Raw genomic sequence first — 25,863 nt, 5'->3', positions numbered from 1 at the left:
AAAGCCTAAATTCTTCCCACCGTCTCACATGGATTCCCCTTCCCTAAGTCTGAAGAGCTGTAATGATGACCACACAACAGAAAGTTTGGAGCAAAGCTTTTCTTTTTATTGCAGTTATTAGTGACAGTTACACTTCAAACTGAAGCTAAGCAACACTGAAACCATTAATTTTTTTAAACTCAAGGATTAAAAACAAATACAACATAGAACCCTTCCAATAGGCAGAATGGCAGAAAAAAAAGATGTGGTTCTGTCACAGGACATTTTAGTGACAGTTTGGCTCAGAAAGAATTACAATTTATTTAACATAAAATATAATAAGTGACTGAACTCCTTAAAAACCAGCTTCTTCAAGGTTGTCAATTTCATACATAAGTTTTTAGTAGTAATTTATTTTGGGAAGATAGTTTAAGTGAAAGAGAAAATTTACTACCCAATTTTAAATACTGAAAACAAGCACTTTTGTTCAAAAACTTTATTTGCCTTCTGCTCATTATAATTATATATAAATCTTCAGGAGTTAAGATGACAACCAAATCCAAGGCCTGGCCCCCAATTACACAGTGATAGGATTCAGCATTTGGTGTCTCTAAGAATACAGTGAGTACATGTAAATCATAGCCTTGCTCTCTCATCCACTCTTCACCATAAGGTTCCAATTTCCTCTTAATGAAATGTGGCAGTCAAATTTAGTGTCATTCAAAATCTTATCTGCTCTTAGAGCATATTACAGACTTAGACTTATTGTACTGTTTTAACTGATGTTACTGTGTAACCAAACATTTTTTTAAAAAGACTTAAACATTTTGAAACTCTGCAGTCTTTAAATACAACAGTAAATTGTTCTTACTTATGAAAAGTCACAAAAAATAGAAAGCCAGGCATAAAACAGAGGGGTTGGGAAGATGAGGAAAGTTGGAGAGTTTCATCATTTTGCCTTGCTGAAACTTGGTATCAGTAGAAATATAATATTTGGCAAGAACAGTTAATGTGGAAAAGGAGGATGGAGAGTGGTTACTCTGACTTTATGTAATAATTCAGTTTCAAAACATACTGATATCAACCCCCAAAAATAGTAGTTCACATCTGCAATACAAATAGGCACACACGGTCAAGATGGTTAAAAAGTAAAATTTAAAAGGCTATCTGTCCATCCTCAGGACATTTTACAGGTGGCCCCACCCTCCCCACATGTCCTATATTTACATTTTACTCTTCAGAAAAACCCCGTTTAAAAAAAAAATGCTATTTCTTCCTCCATTACATAGGGTTTTTTAAAAAAGCAGCAATTACCTAAAGTGGGAGCAGTTAGCAATGCTTTAGGGGTGTACATTTGTGTGCATTGTATATAACAGAAATATAATAGAAATTCTAGAGTGAATGGTTAGATTACACTGGAATGATCATATTATAATTTTAGTCCCCAAACACTAAAGAAACATTATTTTTTCTATATAAACTTAATACACCGTGTTATAAACATAAAATATTTATATATACACACATACACACACCATTGCTTCCCACAGCCTATGAATGCATTCATATACCAGTCCACAAGAATGATCTTTACTCACAAGATAGACTACTTTTATGGGTCCATAACTGAAAAGAGACATTAAAGCTACACATTATAGCAAAACTTGTTTATAAGTATTCCTGAAATAGCAATGTTAGCTATTTCACTGCACAAGGTTGATTTTTTTGTTCATTTTTCAAGCATGAATTGCCCCAACCTTTCATTTTCAATAACTGAAATTCTCATTGTCCTATGAAACTAGTGCACCTTTGTTAGCAATGAGCTGGAAAAGTCCAACTTCCTGCAACAAGGAGAAGTCAGCATCTATAGAGATAAAAGTGAATGTTGAATGCATCCATACCTTGTGTACCTAAAATGCATCCTTTTTCTTTAAAAAAAATCCTGTCTGTTGCAGTAAGGAATTACTTATACCCCCTGCAGTGGTGTTTCCTTTGTAATTTCCTAGTAACAGAATCCCCCTGTCCCCATGGAAATGCATAATTGGGTTGAAATGTAAGGTCCTGCCATGATCCATGAAGATAACTGGGCCAGACACCGATATGACCTGCAGGTGCCCAGAATTCAATTAACATGAAGAAAAAACTTTCACTATATTTTAACTTTTACAAGTATATGATGACTGGAATTTTTAAAGTAAAGCAAAGTTTAATTCTGCAAAGCAATGGGTGAAATAAGCTCACTTTCCTTCTTAAAACTTAACCCTCTACTTCAAAAAAAGGTACCAAAAATTTGCCAAGAAACAAGAGGGTAACTCTGGTTGTACAACACCCTGTGATGCCATCATGTAGCAAAAGTGCCTCAAGGCAAAAGGTGAAGTTAATTTCTGAGTATCTGGTGGTTTCACCACATTAATCTAACTCAAAAATACAATTGCAGCTGCCATAGCACCACTAAAAGGAGTTTGGTTTTTGAAAAGTTACGCTTTTGCCAAGGATTATTATAAACAAAAATACGGCCACGTGTTGAATATATGGGAGGGAAGAAACAGCAGGATAAGCTTGTAAGTGAACACCATACCATGATAAGGCCTATGTTTCTCTTATACCTGTCTCATAAAATCATCTATGGTAATTGACATTTTTCTCAGTTGCAAACTGGAATCAAATCCTTCATATAACACTATTCCATTACCCTGAACTTCTGAATAGCTTTCCCTTTGGAGAACTCACTTTCACAAACATTATCTTATTCTTGCAGTTTAGTGAGGTAGGCGAGGGCAGGTATCATCACTATTGTTTATAAGGGAAAGGAGGCACACAGAGATCAAGGAAATTGGCTAAGGACACAGAGCAAAACCATGGTAGAGCTATGACTAAACCCAAGTCTCTGGGTCATGTTCTAGAGCCCTTTCCTACTCTCAAAGGCAATAAGTTCTCAATAGTCTTTTTCCAGTTGGGACCTTTTAAAAGTTCCTGCATTTAAAAACACCTTTTGCCTTCTCCCTTATAGCTCCGGTTTGACTACAAAATGGGTTGAATTAAAAAAATAATTATTTTTTCTGCCTCAGCTTCCCCAGTAACTGAGACTACAGGTGCACACCACCACACCTAGCATACTTTCAATAATAAACTTATCACTGTTCTATAATACATCATATTCCTGATATATATTCTGTTCACATTAGCATTTTATAGCTAGCAAAAAGTTCTATGGCTAGAGATAATATCTGTAACATTAACACTTTTTCTTTTCTTTTTTAGAGACAGGGTCTTGCTGTGTCACTCAGGCTGGAGTGCAGTGGTGCAATCATAGCTCACTTGGCTAATTTTTAAATTGTTTTGCAGAGACAGGGTCTTGTTATGTTGCCAAGGCTGATCTTGAACTCGTGGCCTCAAAGGATCCATCCACTTCGGCCTCCCAAAGTACTGGGACTACAGGCATGAGCCACAGTGCCTGGCTAACATTTCAATCTTAATTCTCACTTAACTGAGTTAGAGTTTCTTTTTTTTAAAACAGAGTCTCGCTTTGTTGCCCAGGCTAGAGTTAAGTGCCGTGGCATCAGCCTAGGTCACAGCAACCTCAAACTCCTGGGCTCAAGCAATCCTGCTGCCTCAGCCTCCCGAGTAGCTGGGACTACAGGCATGCGCCACCATGCCCAGCTAATTTTTCCTATATATATTAGTTGGCCAATTAATTTCTTTCTATTTATAGTAGAGATGGGGTCTCGCTCTTGCTCAGGCTGGTTTCGAACTCCTGACCTCGAGTAATCCACCTGCCTTGGCCTCCCAGAGTGCTAGGATTACAGGCATGAGCCATCTTTTTATTTTTATTAATTAAAGTTACATTGTAATGATTCTCATTATTGCTTTTTTGTTTTACTCCCCCCCCCTTCTGTTTTTAAGTGTCGTGTTTATGTTTGTATCTGTGTACAGGGGAGCAAAAGAAGAACTGCATGATTCATAAATGGCATAACATACTGATTGTATAACAATAGTGGCACTCAAGTAAATCAGAGAATGCTATGTCAAAGGAAACAAAATTTAGAACACAAACATGAAAAATATGCTAAAATATTTTTCTCAATCAAGCTATATAACTTGTGGCATGTGATCCTCTGTCCCTAAGTATTTTAAAGACTCTTATTATTTACTCACAGCATTCTTTTTCTTTTTTTTGAGACAGCGTCTCGCTCTGTCACCCATGCTAGAATGTCATGGCATTACAGCAACCGCAAACTCCAGGGCTCAAATGATCCTTCCGCCTCAGCCTCCCAAATAGCTGGGACGACAGGCACGTGCCACCATGCCCAGCTAATTTTTTTCTATTTTCAGCAGAGACAAGGACTTGCTCTTGCCCAGGCTGGTCTCAAATTCCTGACCTCAAATGATCCTCTGTCCCCTACCTCCTAGAGTGCTAGGATTATAGATGTGAGCCACATCGCCCTGTCTTACCCATAGAATTCTACATAAACTGCCTCTAAGTCCATTTTCTTATTTCCTTTTTAGAGAGGAAATGGTTTGTAACCTGGGATAAGAAATGAGAAAGTTCCAGGAAAATTTTTAAAAAATCTTGTAGGGACAAACTACTAGAAGATTTCAGTTAGTGATTACTGTTCCTGATTTTTGAATTAGAAAAAGGACACATGTACATTTGCAGGGTCATCATCAATAATAAGAGATCATTCTCTATGAAACAGGGAGATATTTCTAATTAATTACTATTGGTGATCAAGTCTGTTGTTACCAAAATCAAATATTCCTCTTGTTAAATTCTGTGGGACCAAATTGTATCCATTAACCAGGTTAGACTGTCTAAAGTCTGGGAAGGCCCTACTTGGTGTTTTCTACGTAAAGGGGAAAACTAGAAAAGCTATGTTGAAAGCAAGGCCATGGCTCTATTTGAGGATAAATACTTTAATTTGTTGTTTTTTTTTGAGGAGACAGAATCTATGTTACCTGGGCTAGAATGCTGTGGCATCAGCCTAGCTCACAGCAACCTCAAACTCCTGGGCTCAAGCAATCCTCTTGCCTCAGCCTCCCAAGTAGCTGGGACTACAAGGATGAGCCACCATGCCCGACTAATTTTTTCTATATATTTTTAGTTGGCCAATTAATTTCTTTCTATTTTTAGTAGAGACGGGTCTCACTCTTGCTCAGGCTGGTTTCAAACTCCTGACCTTGAGTGATCCTCCCACCTTGGCCTCCCAGAGTGCTAGGATTACAGGCGTGAGCCACCATGCCTGGCCAGCTGTTAATTTCTTTATTATAATTCAGAAGCAACTTCCAAGACTTCTCATATTTATTGGGATTAGATGCAGCTTTGGATCTGGGACGTCATTTAAATTTAGATTACAGAGGCACTCTTCTTAGGTCTCTTCTGTAGGTTCAAATAGCAACAGTTGCTCTTTTACTACACAGTTGTGAGAAGTCTGCAATTATTAAATAATTGTAAGGTTTCTGACAAAGGATCCCAGCAAAGCAACTTTATCCTCCTTTCCCTTCACTATATTCTCACAATCCCATTAGTCCATTTCTTTACAAAGACTTCCTGTTTCCACAAATTCCTATACAAAGAAAGAGACAAATATGCAACACTTTTGCAAAAGAGTTTTTCTTTCTTTGGTTCTTAAACAGACTATTAAAGAGCAAAAATTAAGTGTTTTCGTTTGTTTTTCTGACCAAAAACCATGAAATAAAGATGAAAGTTTTAGGTACCGAATATCAACATAATCTTCCTCTCTAGTCTCTGGTATAGCCTCAAAATTCAAACATAAAATTACAGATGTGCAGTCAATTTCTAGAAAGAATAAAACCAAAAAAGCAAACCTCTAATAACCAGCACTCCCATATGTTTTCTACTCTTAAGACTTTTCATGACAGTTCTTTTTGGGGATGACATATTAAATATTGCACAAATATTCCTCTCTTAAGAGGTGGACTCAACATGAACAAGCCATCAAGTACTTCACTGTGGTAATGTGGCACCAATGCCAGGCACCAGGATTTGTGGAGCCAATTAGTTAAAGCAGCAAAATAAGTTCTATGTGTCAGGTTCCTATGAACTTTTCAGAAGGAAAAAAGAAAACACAGGTCTAAAGGCATCCTTGGTCTTCAAGAATTATATGCCTGTCAACCTAGGACATGTTGAAATATAATGAATAAAACTGTTAAGGTTATAAGCACAATAAATATCCTTAAAAGGGGGACATATATTTGCAGCAAAAATGTATCTGATTGCTTGAACCATATTTAATTTCTACTTAGTAGTAACAAATTCCTATAATCAAAGTACCAATGATACATGGATGAAGGAAGTAACTCAGAATAGTGTATTATAAAGCAAACTAATATAACTGGCAAAAATGCAGAAATAAATGAAATGGCTAATGTCTATATGAAATCACATGCTGATTCATTTGAAACTGTAAAATTTACATACTATAAAAATAAAATTTTCCCATTTATAATTACTTGAAACTTTCCCATTTCCCTCCCTCCCTCTCAGTGGAAGAATAGAATATACTATAGTAAAACATCATATATTGAATGCCAGTAATTTAGAATTTAGAAGTCAGAGTAAGTGATAAAGTTTATCTTTTAATTTCTAATAAAAAGAATTCATTACCAAGCAAATTCACAGTGTAAAAATATAATGGAAATATTTTACCTTCTGAAGGGAATACCCTTTTTTTTTGAGACAGAGTCTCACTTTGTTGCCCAGGCTAGAGTGAGTGCCATGGCATCAGCCTAGTTCACAGCAACCTCAAACTCCTGGGCTCAAACGATCCTGCTGCCTCAGCCTCCCGAGTAGCTGGGAATACAGGCTATATTTTCTGTACATATTAGTTGGCCAATTAATTTATTTCTATTTATAGTAGAGACGGGGTCTCGCTCTTGCTCAGGCTGGTTTCGAACTCCTGACCTTGAGCAATCCGCCCGCCTTGGCCTCCCAAGAGCTAGGATTACAGGCGTGAGCCACAGCGCCCGGCCTAAATGTACTTTTTTTTTTTTTTTTTTTTTTTTGAGACAGAGTCTCGCTTTGTTGTCCAGGCTAGAGTGAGTGCCGTGGCGTCAGCCTAGCTCACAGCAACCTCAAACTCCTGGGCTCGAGTGATCCTTCTGCCTCAGCCTCCCGAGTAGCTGGGACTACAGGCATGTGCCACCATGCCCGGCTAATTTTTTATATATATATCAGTTGGCCAATTAATTTCTTTCTATTTATAGTAGAGACGGGGTCTCGCTCTTGCTCAGGCTGGTTTCAAACTCCTGACCTCAAGTAATCCTCCTGCTTTAGCCTCCCAAAGTGCTAGGATTACAGGCGTGAGCCACCGTGCCGGCCTCCCTAGCCACTTAAACTTGATTTCTTCGCTGATACTCAAGGGTTTGAATCACTTTAAAAGTATGCTACGGAAAAGATCAGACTAATAAATCTTCCATATAATTAAGGGGGGAAAATTTCACTTCAAAGTCAATTATCTGTGAGTTCTAGACCATTTATTTGTTTTCTAGGCCTATAAAAATGGATTCATAATCCTAATGCTGAACAATGCGGCCATTTAAGCAGCTTCAATGTATCAAAAGTTAAAAAAGGAAATATATTAATAACATTTATTTGATGGGTTTCCCAAAAACTGCAATCAGGTAAAATAAATCTTTTCTTTTTTTTTTTTTTTGAGACAGAGTCTCTCTGGGTAGTTGGGACTACAGGCATGCACCACCATGCCCGGCTAACTTTTTCTGTATATATATTTTAGTTGGCCAATTAATTGCTTTCTATTTTTAGTAGAGATGAGGTCTCACTCTTGCTCAGGCTGGTTTCGGACTCCTGACCTTGAGCGATCCTCTCGCCTCGGCCTCCCAGAGTGCCAGGATTACAGGCGTGAGCCACCGCCACCTCGCCCAGCCCAGGTAAAATAAATCTTATCTGTTAGTTTGCTACTAAAAGAAAAAAAAAGATCTAATTTATAGGAAAGTCCCATCTCCCATCCACATGTAGAAATCTGTCTAAAGACTGTCTTAATGCCCATAATATAAACAACATTAAATATTCTAAGTTAGAAAACAGCATTAATGGTTTATTAGTAAAAACCCAAACCCTAGACTTTATGGAATTAGTAGTTTGGTTGGTATATTAATACTTCATCTTAATCTTTGCTAATATTACAAAGAAAGAAGAAAAGCTAGAAATATCTATAAAAATAAAATACCTTAAAACCAACATCTAAGCAAAATATAAAAGTTGCACATGAATTGCCAATAAATATAAACATCACAATAGAAAAATTAATCTTAACAAAAATAAACTTGTAATTGCTATTAAGACATTATAAAAAATGAAAAAGTTTAATGTGCATGTATATTTGCAAACAGACACAGTACACTCCAAACAATCAGTATAATTTTACTATCATTATTACATAATGCAGCATATAAGATTACTGAGGTGTAGTGTTTTTTGTTTGTTTTTAGTCTTTTTTGGAGGAATGCTCACCAAATTCACAAGCAAAAACTGGTTAGGTGATCATTTACTGCTGTTTACTACTTCCTAGTACAAGGCAGAATTGTTTTCTGGTAGATCACTAAATTTCCAATAAGTATGAAGGAACTTACTATTTTCCTTTCTTTTGCTTATTTCCCCCAAAGCCTGATTTTGTTGTGTTTTTTAAAAAAATTTTATCTCCCAAGAATGTGATAAAGCCCAGTTTTATATATTCTACTTCAAATTAACTGATCATGCCTTTTTAAATGCCTTATCATCATTTTTCATAGTTCTCCCACCTTAGAAAAAAGAAGAAATCATTTAAAATATTTCTTGGTGTCTAAAAAAGAAATTTTCCCCTAAAGGTAACAATATAATTATTTTGCTTTCTCTCTTAAGCTGATCTGAATGATGACTCGGCTTTCCCTTTATAAGCAGTTTTCCTTAACAATGATTAATTAGAAAAGGTTGTCTTTACAACCTTATGAAAGGCTCATCTACACCGAAAAAAAGTAGTCTATGACATATATTTCCTGGCAAGTTATCTTTCCTTTTGGGTAATTGCTACTTTATCCTTAATCTTATTAAAAAGTTAAGCAGATTTGCTGTCTTACATGCATTATAGATTAACTCTAACACAGTTGAGGATTAAAAGGGCTAATTCTGTTTAAAAATTGTTTTTAAATTTACAAAAATAAATTTGGTGAGCATTTACCTAGACACTTTACTGCATAAAAGCTTTTCTTGGTTCCCTTGGACCAGATGCAGAACGAGTAACATTGAAACTGTCACACTCTTGAAGTTCTAAAATAATTTATCTTTAAAATTTTTAGCCTTATACTATTTGAAAAATAAAAATCTACAGCACCATCTTCTGAAAAGGCACTTTCTAAGAACCGCCTCACTTTAAAAAATGATGTAAAAATTTAATTCAGAGTCTACCCTGAAGAACATCTTTGCTTTACTGAGACCCTAACATAGATACAACATCAGATTTTGGTTACTTCAGACATTGGTTTCAAAAAGAAAGGGAGCCCAGTGGCTGGACAGATAATCTGACAGGATTCTAATTTGTCACAGTTTGTTACCTGATACTTTAACAGGGTTTCTCATTGGTAAATCTCAACCCTCTATATGACATTTATCATCCTTCTATGTTTAATTCAAATTAAGATCTTTTATTTGAGACAGAGTCTCACTTTGTTGCCCAGGCTAGAGTGAGTGCCGTGGCGTCAGCCTAGCTCACAGCAACCTCAAACTCCTGGGCTCAAGTGATCCTCCTGCCTCAGCCTCCCGAGTAGCTGGGACTGCAGGGATGCGCCACCATGCCCGGCTAATTTTTTCTATATATTTTTAGTTGGCCGATTAATTTTTTTCTATTTTTACTAGAGACAGGGTCTCGCTCTTGCTCAGAGTTGGTTTCGAACTCTTGGACCTGGAGCAATCCGCCTGCCTCAGCCTCCCAGAGTGCTAGGATTACAGGCGTGAGCTACTACGCCTGGCCTCAAACTAAGATCTTTAACTTCCATACTTTAAGAACAAAAAATCTTGAGATTTAATCAATGATATAAAACTCTGGAGTACTATTTTTGATTAGTAAAGTAAAATAAATTTCAACTAACATTTGATATTATTAGCACAAGCCTTGACCATCGTATCTTAGTTTAAAAAATTTATGCTGACATGGAAAATTATGAACTTAAGTATACTATTTTTAAAAATAGGAAAAATGTCAAAACAGTTTTTCCCTTTGTGAGACATATACACACTTACTATAATATATATATTCCCCCTCTGCCCTTCCTGGGACTCAGCTTGGCATTCACTAATCACATTTATCATTCCTAACATTGTCACTGATCAAAAATGTTCTTAGCATAAACAGAAATTTTTTTAAAAAATATTTTTTTGGAGAAAAGTCTCATTTTTCTGATTTCTGTGCTGATTTTTACATATCTATTCTTGGCTTATTTTTTGACTCCTATAGAATCACAAAGTGCATTATATGACGAAATGGGAGAGAAACAGGAAAACAAAGACTATACATCAGGGTTATACTAGCACTCAGGAAGGCCCCACTTGATGTAAAGCCTCTAACTATTACTATGGAAGCTTCAAGACATTCATGAATTCTCAGAAAGAATGAAAAGGACTAACACTTACTTCATACTGATAAAAAAGCCAAAATAAACATGCCAGACTAACATGCCAGACTAAGATGTCTTTGTGCAGCTTTGCTAACTCATAAGAGGTAATTTAAGTAGCAAGTTACTGTTAAGGGCAACTTGTCTCTTCAACAGAAGAACATCTTAAGAGGATGAGTTAAACATTTAACTGAGGTTCAATGATACTAAGTGAAAATTCTGCAAAGTTGTCAGTTAAACCTCTTGGCAAAACATTAATATCAAGTTTGAAATGGGAAGACTACAAAATATTCTACCTGTATCCAAGTGGTTTGCTTCTTGAATTTCATAAGAGTCACCGCCCTTGACAAATTCATGTCAGCCTCTGAACAGACCAAGTTCCTTGAATAAGAATGGTCTCTAATTCTTAGTCTGTAATCCATCTAAATACTTCAGATCTATTACTGGCACTCTCAGTGCTTCGGGTTCCTTTAACACTGACATTTTCTGCCAGCCATTCTTACTGAATGGCAATTCAGCTTTTATTTCCCTAGACATACCTTAAATGTGTCATGACTCTAAGTCTGTTAGGAGGTCTATCATACTAAAATCCAAGAGCGTGTACAAGCAAACATTAGGCAGTGCTGGGTCATAGAGAACCTAGCATGAAAAACTATTATACAGGTCTTTAGAAGGCTGGAAGTCCCTAAGCAGGAAGGTAGAGATGAATCTTTTTTTTTTTGAGACACAGTCTCACTCTGTTTGCCCAGGCTAGAGTGCTGTGGCATCAGCCTAGCTCACAGCAACCTCAAACTCTTGGGCTCAAGCAATCCTCCTGCCTCAGCCTCCCGAGTAGCTGGGAATACAGGGAATGCGCCACCATGCCCGGCTAAATTATTTTGTATATATTTTTAGTTGGCCAATTAATTTCTTTCTATTTATAGTAGAGACGGGTCTCGCTCTTGCTCAGGCTAGTTTCGAACTCCTGACCTTGAGCAATCCGCCCGCCTCAGCCTCTCAGAGTGCTAGGATTACAGGCATGAGCCACCGCGCCTGGCCGAGATGAATCTTTATAAAGTACTCCCCAAAACACTGAGTACATTCCTACTGGAATCCCTTCTAGAGTGACTTCTAGGAAGAGAAATAAATTAGTAGGTTATAAACAGGAATATTTCCACAGAAGAACAGTTTTTCCAAGAAACTTGTTAAAAGTTAACTATTAAGAAGAGAAAGGGCACCTGTATTTTTGTGAAAATGTGCCAAAAATCAGTACTAAGAAGGTTGAGGTACCCTTTTTAAAACTATAAGTCAAAACCCACATTTCTAAAACAAAGAATATCCTGATATTAAATTGAAACTAAAAAGGCAGCACCCTTTGTTATCTAGATATTTCATGTCCTTATTCTTATTTAGAAAAATAAGGGTCAAACACTAGCCTTGAATCCTGCTCATCTCATTGTTTAGTGCAGTAACTGTGAGACTCTACCTAAATAAATATAGCAGCTACAATATTATAAAATGTATGGTCCTCAATGCCAGTAATTTGGTACTGTAATATAGTAACATGTATCTGCATGTTATAGACATAGTTGCTATCAAGAATATACATTAAACTCCCAACTCTTCTTCATATGAAAATCAATTATACTAGTTGCTGGGAATGACATTTTAAAGTCCCTCTTTTATGATACATCATAGAAAGCTGCAGACCAAAATTTAGCTTTCATGATATAGTTAGTGAGCAAGGGCAGGAGTAGAAAGGTCAAAAACATATTTTTTTAAATAAAAAAGATATTAGAAATCCTACACCAGAAGTGCATAATTAGAACAAATAATAATTAGTAATAACAAAACATAATAACAAAAACATAATTAGTAATAATTAGAACAAATTTCAAGAAGTAGTTGTCACTTAGCCTTTTATCTTAAAATTCTCCGCACAAAGTTTCTTGTAATTAAGTTCTACATACCAATCTTCTAATAAGCAAAATAGATAAATACTATATATATTCTTCCATGTTAATCAACCTTAAACTAGCAATGTTGAATATGTAAGTACATTCTAATATATTATTTTATCGTTTTAGAGATAGGGTCTCACTCTGTCACCCAAGTTTGAGTGCAGTAGCCTGATCACAGCTCACTATAACCTTGAATTCTGGGGTTCAAGTGATCCTCCTGCTTCAGTTTCCCAAGTAGCTAGGACTACAGGCACATGCCACCATGCCAGCTAATTCATTTATTTATATTTGTAGAGACAGGGTCTCGCTATGTTGCCTAGGCTGGTCTCAAACTCCTGGCCTCAAGCAATCCTCTTGCCTCAGCCTCCCAAAGCACTAGGATTATAGGCATGACCCACTATGCCTGGCCTGTATTTTAGAAAAAATATTTCTCTTCTTAAAAAAAATCCTTCCAAATAGATTTAAATTAAGGGCTTCATTCTAGCACATGTGAGACTAAGCAACTAACAATTAGTTAAAGGAGTAAATAGGGAAAGGGTATATGCAGTTGTTTCCTAATGTTTCCCAAATGAACCTGTGCAAGTCCTGTGGCTAAAGGTAGATGCTTTAATCATAATAAGCAAGCATAGACCAATTAAGTTTTTACCATCCGGGATATACTATTTTCTTCTCTTGCCCACTGACTATATTGAGTGAAATTTCAGTGTTAAAGAAAACATATTTTATAGAAAATTATTTTGAAGGACAGGGGAGAAGGCTGGGAGAAAAAATGTATATACTATATAAATATTACCTTTTGTAAAGCTCTTTGAAACAGTGTTGTAAATTGCATTTCAGGTACTTCAAAATAATAAGCATACAAAATACAGTACTTTCTTAGTTTTCTGGCAGAGGGACAAAAGATTTCATGTCTGTTGGAGTACATGGGCTCAGATCTTAGGCTCAAAATACAGTAAATTGGCAATAATAGTGGATTACAGGTAAAAGAGAAACTAAAGATCTAAATCCATTAGTTTTCATGTGCAGATGGAATTCTGGAAGGCTAACAACAATGCCCACTGGAAACAATCTGTAGTATCTATACTGTGAACCAGTGCAAAAAAAAAGTCAAAATGCAGTTTTCATGAGTTACAAAGTGCAAAGCTCCCCTGAATCCAATGTTACTGATAAACTCGGTTTTGACAGCTTTATAGTACTTTTTAATATCTTAAAGTGAAATCAATAAAAACCTTCCCCACATTTCAGTGATTTATTCATTTAAAATAATCAAAGGCCTAACTTCTTTTGTCATTATCACCTTAATTTTAAAAGGAAAGTTAGACTGGTGATAAATTAGCAAAAAATGTTTTTTAAAATCATCTTACATTTTCTTACAAATGAAAATGGGAACCTAGCCAGTATGGTTCCTCAATAAACATGATCTATTTTCAAAGAATTTAAATATCTTCTAAATCTTAAGCTGTTCACTATCATTTCTTAATTCAAAGTTCAAGTTTATTTTTAATATTTAAGGTCAGACTCATTTATGCAATTTTACTTTCTTCATTTTCATTATGATTTTTAAAAGATATGCTTTAAAAATGAAAATTACAAAACTTTCCTTCTAGTTAAAAAAATAAAAAAAAAATATCCAGCTAAATGCATCGAGTTAAAAAAAAAAAACAAAAAACTTTCCTTCTGAAATTAAGGCTGTATTACTTTGCCCTTTTAAAATTATGGAGGTGCCTGTTCGTCCTATTATCTGTGGTACAGAGTCAAGCAGACACGACCTTCCTTTGAAATTGCTTATTGCACTAAAAGATAGCAAAAACAAGTTGAAGGTTTTTAAAATAAACATGATTACATTTCTATAAAAGATGTTGCCAATACGGTTCTATAATTATTAAAGCACTATTCTAATAAATATAAAAGAAAAGGAAGCTATACTTCAAAACACATACATATATGTTTATATATACACACATACATATATATAAAAATATATATATGAAATCACATTAAGGTATGAGAGGCAGCAAGTAAACTATCAAAAAACAAAAAAATCTCCTACACCCCCTTCTTTCTCAACCCAATTTCAGAGGCCTCAACCCTACAAAGTTCCAATCTTAAAATATTTACCCTTTATAAAAGCTTTAAGGGATTTCCATGTATAACCTACAGAAACAGAAGACTTTAGAATATATATCACTTATCAGAGAGAAAGAGTTACATCTCTGACAAGGTTTTATATTTATAGCAGCTTTAACAAACTCACTAAAGAAAAAGTTGCTACTACTTATGTACACACTGCACAAATGGACAATGTATGTTCACAGCGGGAAGGGGCACACACTCTCACAAAAACATATATATGTGTGTGTATGTGTTTTTATATATATATATATAATAATTTTGTTTGTTAAGACAGCAATATCAAGAGTTGAGGACTCAGAATTGTGTATGAGATAGGAGACAGGAGCAGGGTGTGCAAAATAAAAGTAGAAATCTAGTTTGTCATATTTCACATTCAAATGAACCAGTTATATGAACATCTGAATGTCAGTGGTAGCATTAGGAAAAAAATGTAGGTGATGAAGGCAAGGGAGGTAGAGAGAGAAATAAAGGTGGCAGTGAGGGGAGATTAAAAGGGAAAGAAAGTTCCCCAATGGAATGAATTATAAAATATATACACAGACACATATATATCTATTGTCAATCCAGATCAGATATATACGCATATGAAGTATGCATGTATATATTTAAAAAATACAGACACCTTTTACAAGAACATATGAACGCACATTAATTTTTTTGCACACTTAATTGTGAACAATCACTTTGATTATTCATGTAGGTGTGTAGTTTTTAAACCATAATTTACTTTTTCTTTACTTTTTTTGCAAAGATAGTTGTGCTGCCAAGCAACTTGAGGTAAAGGCATTAAAAGGGTTAGACTACAAGAAATGAAAACAAAACAATCGCGAAACTTCCTACAGGAGACCGCACAAAAAGCAGTTGGCTGGTTTCATATTGCATAATTATGCTGTGTTCCTTGATGAAGTAAACAATCTTCCTTGTATCAACATAAGGATCAGACGCTGGCCCCCACACAGTGTTGGTTTCTGTATGGCTAGAGGTATCCCTATTCAACTGACTCCACTAAACACATACGTTGTATGTTGATTCATCTTTCAGTTCTTCCTCTCAGAGAATATACTTAGACTTTTTAAGCAAAGTACATTGTGCGTAAGGTATCCTGGTGAATTTGTACAGCCTTGGCCAGAGCTTGTGGATCTCGCCCATTGCTTTGTCCTGAAACGTGACTTCCTTCAGCACTGTAAGAGAAGTGGCAATGAAGACAAAAACTTTCTAGTCTGATGTAATAATTCTGAAAAAATATTCTTTCTTGTAGCAAATTTCAAAAATATTAAAATATAGAGACTGGCATAATGAACTAACTCAAGGCCAATTTTGTTTTACTTCTCTAACCTCCCAAGGGTTAATTCTGAAGCAAATCCCAGACATGGTATCATTTTGTCTCTACATATGTATCACTTTTATTATTACCAATAATCTTCCTTTGAATTAATTTGGCAAACAATTAAATCACTATATCATTCTATTATTAATGAGCCTAGACAGCATATTTCAATAGAAAACCTTCTTGGGCAGTCAGTTCTATTATCACTTTTCATACAGATCACTGACTCTTCTAATAATTTGTAGAATTTTAATTCTAAGTGGCAGTACTTTATGGCAAATAGAAAGGCACATGCTTACAGAGAAATGCTTAAAGAAATTTCCCAAGAAAATCTTAATATGCAGACCCTCTATTTGGATTTGGGTGAGAATTTACATTTGTTATGCTTTTATATTACCTGTCATGTTCTTTGTCCACGAGATGATATCTGGCTCTGAATGCCACCAGGTGAGCATAATACGCTGGTGCAGGTATAGAAACCGATCGTGTACAGCGTACGTAAGTGTGGCAGAGCTGGTAAGTTAGCAGCTGAAGTTCATCTGCAGTAAAGCAGTTATCATCCCATAAAACATGATAGTGTGAAGGACGGCTGGTACCCTATACGGAGAAGGCAATGGCATGTTCCGTTGATCTTTAAATTTTTAAATATATATTCAGTACAGACTAAGTTACGTAAAATATAGCTTTTTACATTACTAAAATACATTCTATTTCAATAATCATTTAAAAAATTTAGTTGATTCTGCTTATATACTGAAAAGGAGCGAAAGCAGGGACTCAAAACAGATGCCTAAAAGGTGTCTATGTTCATAAAAAAAAAAAAAGGTGTCTATGTTCAGCAGCATTATACATAATAACCAAATCAGGGAAGCAACTCAAGTGTCCCTCCATGGATGAGTAGATAAATAAAATGTGGTATTTACACACAATGGAATATTATTCAGCCTGAAAAAGAAAACTTTGACACATATTACAACATGGATGAACCTTGAAGACATTATGCTAAGTGAAATAAATCAGGCACAAAAGGCCAAATATTGTGTGACTGCATGGGAATTTTACCTCAAAATACAATGGGGAGTTGGGGAATGGGACTGAGCTGTAAACACTAGTAAAATAACTGAAAGTGTTAAGAAGTTATGGAATTTGGCCAATATGTCATTAAAGGATCTGTTACTGGTAAAGTTAAAAGTAGTGATTGAGTGATTGGAAAAAATAAACTTCAGCCAGGCTTGGTGGCTCATGTCTATAATTCTAGCACTTTTGGAGGCTGAGGAGGGAGGGTCACTTGAGGCCAGTAGTTAGAAACCAGTCTGGACAACACAGTGAGATCAAATCTCTACAAAAAATTTTAAAAAATAAATAAAATAATAAAATAAATAAACACAATGTTTCCTTGTTGATTTTCTGTCTAGATAATACATCCAATGGCGACAGTGGGGTGTTTTAAGTTCCCAACTATTATTGTATTAGTCTATCTCTCCCTTTAGATCCAGTAATATCTGTTTTATATATCTGGGTGGTTCAGTGTTGGGTACATGTAAGTTTTTAAACTGCTATATCCTTTTGCTGAATTGATCTCTTTGTCTTTATATAATGACTTTCTTTGTCTCTCTTTATAGTTTTTGACTTAAAGTCTGTTTTTATCTGATATTAAGTATAGCTAATCCTGCTTGCTTTTGGTTTGGATACCTTTCTCTATCTCTTCACTTTCAGTTTCTATTTGTCTTAATAGGTGTAATGAATTCCTTGAAGGCAGCATTCAGTCTATATCTTTTCAGTGGGGAATTTAATCCATTAACATTCAAGGTTGATACTTCTTGTCATTTTGTTGTTTTCTGGTTGTTTTGTGTACCCTTTGTTCCTCTCTTCCTCTCTTATTGTTTATTATTGTGGTTTGGTGGTTTTCTGTAGTGATAATTTGATTCCTTTCTCTTTCTCCTTTGGGTATCTGCTCTTCCGGTTTTATATTTTCATGTGTTTCCAGGATAGTGATTATCACCTTTTCACTTCTAGATGTAGGAGTCCTTTGGGCATTTCTTGCAAGGCTAATCTAGTGGTGATGAATTCTTTGATTTTGCTTGTCTTTCTCCCTCATTTCTAAAGGATGATTTTTCTGGGTATAGTATTTTGATTGAACAGTTTTTTCCCCCCTAGCACATTGCATATATCCTTCCATTCTCTCCTTGTCTGTAAGGTTTCTGTGGGGACTATTGTTAGTCTAATGGAGATTCCTCTATATGTTGACTTGACACTTTTCTTTTGCTGTTTTTAGAATTCTTTGTCTTTGATTTGACAATCTGACTAATGTATCTCTGGGAGAACCTTTTTTTGGGTGGACCTGTGGGGACTAGATGTTAGTATGTCTCCTCAGACTTGGAAGTTTTCAGCTATTATTTCATTAAATCGGTATTCTACACCTTTCCCCTTCTCTTCTCCTTCTGGAACTCCCATAATACAAATATTTGTTTAGTGGTGTCCCATAAGTATTATAGGCTTTCTTTAAACTTTTTCATTCTTCCTTTTTCTTCTCTGACTGGGTAATTTTCAAACAACCTATCTTCAAATTCAGAGATTTTTTTCTGCTTCATCAAATCTTGCTGTTGCAGCTATTGTATTTATGTTTTACTGAATTCCTCAGCTGCAGATTTGTTTAGTTCTTTGTTTCTATGATTTCTCTCTCTTTGCTAATTTCTTGTTACACTGTGACTTTCCCCCCAGATTTCACTGAATTGTCTGTCTTTATTTTATTGTATCTCATTGAGTTTTCTTAGGATCGTTATTTTGAATTCCTTTTCTGGCAATTCATTGATTTCCTTTTTATTTGGGTCTGTTGGTAGAGAGTTGTTATGGTCCTTAGGTGGTGTCATGTTTCATTGCTTTTTCATGTTTTTTGTGTCCCTGCATTGTTGTTTATGGATCTGGTGGAACAATCTCCAATCTCTACCAAAATTTCTAGAGTGGCTCTTGTAGAGAAAGACTTTCACCTGTAGCTGGGTTTTAGCATGCAAGTTGGGAAGAGTGTAGTGACTCTGTTTCTAACATGTGGTATAGTCTCTGATGCTTCTTTAGCTGTGTTCAATCTCAGCAATAATTGTGGTGGCCTCAGTGGCCTACACTGTAGAAGTCTGTGGCAACAGAAGTGGTGGTGAAGGTTCTTCATGTCCTCTGTATTGAGGGCTTTTGGGGTCTTCCTGTTTTTGTTTTGCTCACAATGGGGAGACTTAGCCAAAGGGATCCCTCTTGGTGCAAGGTCTGACCCAACCTATAAGCAGCTGCAGCTGCACTGGGTTGCATGCGCAGGCGCTGAGAGTAGTTGTGGGGCAAGGGTTCTAGGCTCAGGGTCTCACAAACCTTTTATAGCTCACACAGTAGTAATATTCTCCAGGGATTAGGGGGTTAGAGGGGGGTAAACTCACAAATAATGGATGTGGTGAGCACTGTAGAGGGAACGGGCATGCCTCTAATCCTCACTTGGGTGATGAGGCAAAGACACAAAAAGTAACCAAAATGTTTGTACCCTCATAATATCCTGAAATAAAAATAAACAAAACAAAAAACCTTTCATGGCACCTGAGTTTTGGGGTATAGGTTTGCTCTCTATGGCAAGGTTGAATGTAGGTTGCCCACAGAGGCCAAGATCTGCAACTCTAAGGCACCCACTAGGAGCTCTGGCCCAGGGGGCCAGGTTGTAGCTGTGATTCTACTCATGTGGGACAGGGCATATCACTGGCCTGACTCCAGGGAAGAAGGGTACTTAGGAGATTTGTGCCTGGGAAACAGAATATGGGTGCAATTTGAGAACCAGACCCAATAGGGCTCAATGGCCACTTGGGTCCCAGGGGAAAAGGCACCATGCAGTAGTAACTCTAGGCACTGAGATGATGGGGCTTAGCAGTATCTCAGACTCTGTGAGGCCAGATGCAATGGCAGCAAATACTTCAGAATGGTAGAGCATAGCTGTTGTTTGGGTTTAGGGAGGAGGAGGGCTGGGAACAACACAGCAGTAACTCCACTTCCCAGGGAGAAGGGTGTTTCAGCTAGTCCAGCTCCAGGAAAGAAGATTACTAGAGTTTCTGGCCTGTAGAGTAGGGTGTCTCAGCTCAGCCACTGCTGCTCCTTGGGATGCAGAGTACTACATCAGTTCAGCCCTGGGATGCATAGGTGTTCAGCTTAGCTAGGGCACCAATTATTCCCCAGGGGGCAAAGTGCCACTTCAGCTCAGGCCTGAGGAAGGTGTGACTGTTCTAGGTGCCTCAGGCAACACTTCCCTGGGATGCAGGGTACTGCTTCAGCTTAGGTACTAGGGTGCATGACTGCTTTGGGTGGCCAAGGCACCATTTCCTAGGATGGAGGGCACTATTACAACTTAGGCACCAGGGAGATGTGACTGCTCTGAGAAGTCAAGGTACTATTTTCCCAGGAGGTAGGGTACTGCTTTAGCTCCAGCCAAAGGGGCCAGAGGGAGGGGATAAGTAGAATAGCTCTATCTCTACATGGCCCCATGGCCACAGGTATAACAGGTGCTCACGGCTTGGCTTGGGTCTTCAAGGGTGGGACACAACGGCAGCTTAGCTTTGGGATACGGGGGAGCCTTGGCTACTTGGCCCTGGAGCATGACATACTCTAGCTGTAGTGCCAATTCTAAGTGGGGTAGTGCAATAGGTGCATGGGCCACAGAGGGTGGGACACAGTGTTGGCTCCTTCTCTGGGGGAATGCACAATTATGTGGACTCCAAGTAGCTCCCTCACCTGGGCTTTATTCTTATGAGGACTATAGTGTACCACAGTGTGGTGAGGTCTGTAGGTGTCCAAGGTGTTGAGAGGAACTGCTGAAATCTTCCCGCTTAACCCCTTCCATAGGAAGAAGTTCCTCCTGGCTCTCAGCTAATCCCAGTTGGGGTATGAGGGTGGTGGAGGCCCGACTTTTCCTTCTGTTCTCAATGCAGCCATCCCAAGTTTCTGTGCTCACCAGGGTTTCTGTTACACCTCTGATATACTCTGGTATACTCGCTCAGTTATTTTAGTTAAAATGGAGTTGTTTACCTGTTGTTGTGGCTGTCTTTGTGAGGGAGACAAGTGCTAGGGGCTTCTACTTTGCCATCTTGCTGATGTCACTTCCTCTGGACCTACTGTTAACTTATTTTTTGCTAATTGACTGTTACTTCTCACACTGAAAATGTACAATATCGATTGTAAAGAGGAGCAGATTAAGAACATGATAAATGAGTTGAACAGTAATTTAAAGACACAAGTCTGAAACAGGTTAGTATATGTGAGACATATAAAGCTGTAATACACAGCTGTACAATAAGGTACATCTTACTGACATTTCTCTCCTAATCTACAGCAAATTACCTAAAATAGTTTTGGGCTACATCCTCGCCGATATTCTGGGAATGGGGGTTTACTCTCTGTTGTCAGAAAGTTTGATAAGCACTAATTTTTTTTTTTTTTTTGAGACAGGGTCTTGCTCTGTTCCTGGGGCTAGAGTGCAGTGGTATACTCATATAGCTCACTGCAACCTCAAAGTCCTAAGCTCAAGCGATCCGTCTGCCTCTACCTCCTGAGTAGCTGGGACCACAGGCACCTGCCACCACTTTTTTCTAATTTTTTTGTAGGGATACGGTCTTGCTTGTGCTTAGCCTGGTCTTAAACTCCTGGCCTCAAGCAATCCTCCTACCTCACCCTCCCAAATTGCTAGGATTACAGGCCTGAGCCATCATGTCTGGCCAGAGAAGCACTAGATTAAAACTTATGTTCTACCAATTGTAAAGCTATCAAAATAATGAAAAGATTTTCTGAAAAGAATAGACTTTACAAATTATTTAGCTGAACCTTAAAGCTATAATTCTATAATTAAACCCTTTCACATACTCAGTATCTACCAACAAATGTCAAAGTTTTCTATAAAACATTATCACTAGCCAGGCATGGTTCCCTCTGCTTGTAGTCCCATCTACTTGGGAGGCTGAGGCAGGAGGATTGCTTGAGCTCAGGAGCTCCAGTCCAGCCTGGGCAACATAGTGAGACCCTGTAACTTAAAAAATAAGAAGCGTGGCAAAGAGGCATATATATGCCAAAGGAACAACCAGGTACTTTAAAAATTTTTAAAGTTTTAGATTAAATTAAGGGCCCATTTTGGGGAGATTCATTCTATTAAACTACTTATATTCTGGTAATTTCATAAAAATAAGCCCCTAAGCTCCTCTCAAGATAAGGAAAAGGTTACTTACTGGAAGTTTCATCTAATTTCATGTGGAAACAGAAGAGTACTTCTTTCTCCTTTTCCTGAGATTTAAAAAATACACCTAAGAATGGAAGTTCTTGAATTAAAATCTTTTACCCAAAATGCTGGCTTACCTGTATTCCAGCATGGCTACAGAGGTAAAAATCAAACTCATATGGGTGTGTAATGTCTGTATCAACTGTTGTTCCAGCTGGGATATTGCCACTTCTTCCAACCTAGATTTGTCAAAATTTAAACAAACAAGAAAAAGGTAACAATTTTATCTGAAAGCACTTTCAAAAAATATATAAATATATGGGTTGATCCCATGTTTCATTAGTTGCAGCTTGAAGTATTACTTACACAGACATTAAGAGCAGACCGTATGCAGGTCCTGTTTCCTATTCTCAAATGTTGCTGAAAGTGAGTGACGATAAATAACAAAGCATTATATATAGTCTCTACTATTGGTTAGGTGGTAGTTGATCTCAATATGGGTGAAAGAAATTTAAAAAAATTTTTAAGTTAACTTTAAGTGTTCCCAATTTATGGTACCTGTGTATGATGGGTACTTTTGAATGTGTAATTTATGAGATATTTAGCATTTTTCTTGGAGAAAACTATATGGTTATAGAGAAAGAATGTTGATAACAACATTAATAGTCACCATTTGTTAACCATTTATACACCAGGCACTTTAAATACATTATTTCTATATCCTGATAACAATCCTACAAGTTAGGTATTATTCCCATTTGTTGAGGAAAACTAAGACTCAGGATTATAAAATATTTGCCCAACAGAACACAATAAAGGAGAGAATTGGGATTCAAATAATGAAATGACTACAAAGGCCCTATTCCTTTTATTTCATACTATCAGTTTCAACATCTTGGAAGAGAACAGAAACCATGATTTTCTGAGTGGATATGATGTGACTGAAATGATTCAAACTTCTGGATGATGCAAAGCTCCCAATAAAATAAACATTCTTATTACACCTACCTTTAACCTCCTTATCCCAAATATATTTAAAATCATTAACTATAAGTCTAGGTTTACAAGGGTAGCAAGTCAGAAACTACTTTACTGACTCAGACATTATTTCTGTCATGTAATGGACTGCTATCAGGTAATAGCTTGAATTACAGCTGCGTGGACCAAGCAGTTAGCTTTTGCCAAGCACAAAACAAAGAAAACAGTTCATAATCTACTCAATTATGCCTAGTCTTAAAAAAAATCTTAACTCTAATAAATTATCAACACATAAATCTAACTGATACAAAGAGTTGTACTCTACTTAGACAGACAGCAGAATGCTGCCAACAATTGCTAGTTGTGTGGTGTAGGGCATGGCATTTTACTTTGTTGTGCCTCTGTTTCTTCATCTGTAATCATCTCCCATCTCTTATTGGTAGTAGTATTTAGAGCAAAGGTGAAAGAAAAGCAAACAAATGAGTGGCACAACTAAATAGCAGATATTAAATCATTAAATCTAACATGTTTTCCTAATCCTACTTTTGGAGAAAGCTTTGGTTTTCTAGGTATAGAAATGTAATGTAGTAATTTGGGGGCAAAGGCCTTTAACAACCTGGAGGCCATAAGGAAACTACAACTATTGCTATTAGAGAGGTGGTATAGAGCACTTCTCTTAACAGTGGTTAACAGCACTTTGGAGCTAGATTGCCTGGGTTTGAGTACTATCTCTACTAATCACTAACTTTATAACCTTGGGAGGTTATTTAACCTCTGTGTGCCAACCTTCTCATGAACAAGATGAGATGATAATAACTATCTCAGTGTTGTTTTTGAGGATTAAATCAATTAAACTTGTAAATAATACTTAGAACAATGTCTGCTATTAATATTTCTTCTTCTCTATTACTACCACTATCACCACCACTCTACAACTAGCTAACCTTTATTGAGTACTTAGTATGTGACAAGCACCGTTTTAAGTATATTACATATTTTATTTAATTCTCTCAACAAGCCAAACAAGGTAGATCTTACTATTATCCAATCTTACTGAGAAGGAAACAGGCACAGACATATAAGCCGCCTGCCCAAAGGTGCACAATGAGCATATATACCAAAGACAAGACACTCTCCTTTCTATTGCGGGGACACTGACACTTGTTACTCTCAGATTTCTCTGCTCCAAGATTTGCATAATGGGAGTAGATGGGATAGGGCACTGAAAATGACAGCAAGATTGCTATACTTGCCTATGCTATACACACATAAGAAGACATATTTCTCTATGTATTTATATTTCTCTTTCCATCCTAATTATAAAAACATATGTTCACATTATAAAATGCAGAAAACAATTCTGTGATTTTTAAAAGAAGCATGGTATAAAACCGTGATATAGTTTGTATGAACTTCCACTTTTTAAAAAACCTAATTTTTAAAAGATATTTTAAAAAGACAATGCACCTCTTTCCCTGAACATACAAGGAAACTATGAGTAGAATAAAGAACAATTTTAAAACTATGAGTTTCTTTACCACAAAAATGCAGAATTGGATTTTGAACATTTGGAGCATTATAGAAATTCTAGAAAGCTAAAAAGTAACAATTATTCTGTTCTGATGCTTCTATAATTACAATCTAATTGTTGAAATCTGCTACTACATATTGGAAACCCTGTTATTGGCAGAGGGTCCCTGTTAAGTGCTCTGTGAACTATGTTAAATAAAGTTGGCTTATAATATTACAACAGATGTGAGATTACCCTTTCTGTCCTATCAGCACAAAATAATCGAGTGTGATGTCTCTTCTGAACTACAATATAGGTTATTCCAGGTTGATAGTCTTTCTCCAAACTGATGCAGGCTTCTCGAATTGCTAGTAGTTCATAATATAATACCTATGAAATGGAGAGAAGATGAAATGGAAAAACTCAATATAGTCAGCTGTTCGCTTTTACATATTTTGAAGTAAGATAATGCTCTAGCCACAGGATTTCTTAATTTAATCACTCTACAGCTATAGTAAATATACTTCTCTATTCCATTTAACTATTATCAGAGCATGGTCTTAGCAATCGAGGCTTACATATCCATAATGAACATTTAAAAAGAGAAAATTCAGGCTGAGATACAGAAGATTTGAGTAATAAAATTAATAAACTTGATTTAACAGATACATATGAAACTTGTACCCCCCAAACCAGAGAATAATAATTCTTTTCAAAAATCCAAAGAGACCAGGTGTGACAGTTCACGCCTGTAATCCTAGCACTTTGGGAGGCTGAGACAGGAGGATCGCTTGAGGCCAGGAATTTGAGACCAGCCTGGGCAACACAGCGAGACTGCATCTCTACAAAAAATAAAAAAATTATCCAGGTGTGGTGGCATGAACCTGTAGTACTAGCTACTTGGAGGCTGAGGCAGGAGGATCACCTGAGCCCAGGAGTTCAAGGCTGCAGTGGTTATGATCACACTACTGCATTCCAGACTGCCTGGACACCAGAGCAAGACCCTGTCTCTCAGAAGGGGGGGGCGGTGGAGGAAAAATCTAATGAAACATCAAATTTTAATCTTGGAAACTCTCAACTTAAGGCTTTTAACTAGGAATAGACACCATACCATAAACACAGTATCTGATCTAACCATAGTCTGATC

The 25,863-nt window shown here is 36.7% G+C and overlaps 1 protein-coding gene across 4 annotated transcripts in view; it reads right to left on the bottom strand.

Moving 5' to 3' along the window:
* Positions 1 to 84: 84 nt before the first annotated feature.
* The window catches only part of AGO3 (argonaute RISC catalytic component 3), a 124,312-nt gene continuing 98,533 nt past the window's right edge, over positions 85 to 25,863 (bottom strand). For all 4 annotated transcript variants that reach the window (XM_020290527.2, XM_075996590.1, XM_075996576.1 and 1 more), the window contains 4 exons: positions 24,972 to 25,106; positions 22,366 to 22,467; positions 16,400 to 16,599; positions 85 to 15,856 (listed from right to left, as the gene is read on the bottom strand). In XM_020290527.2, the coding sequence (XP_020146116.1) occupies positions 15,748 to 15,856; positions 16,400 to 16,599; positions 22,366 to 22,467; positions 24,972 to 25,106 (546 nt within the window). In that variant the 3' untranslated portion in view covers positions 85 to 15,747. The remainder of the gene's footprint in view (positions 15,857 to 16,399; positions 16,600 to 22,365; positions 22,468 to 24,971; positions 25,107 to 25,863) is intronic.

The sequence above is a fragment of the Microcebus murinus genome, chromosome 2 (assembly GCF_040939455.1).
Source record: "Microcebus murinus isolate Inina chromosome 2, M.murinus_Inina_mat1.0, whole genome shotgun sequence".
Classification (NCBI taxonomy): Eukaryota; Metazoa; Chordata; class Mammalia; order Primates; family Cheirogaleidae; genus Microcebus; species Microcebus murinus.
The sequence above is the reverse complement of the archived record's forward strand: the minus strand, read 5'-3'. Positions and strand labels throughout refer to the sequence as shown.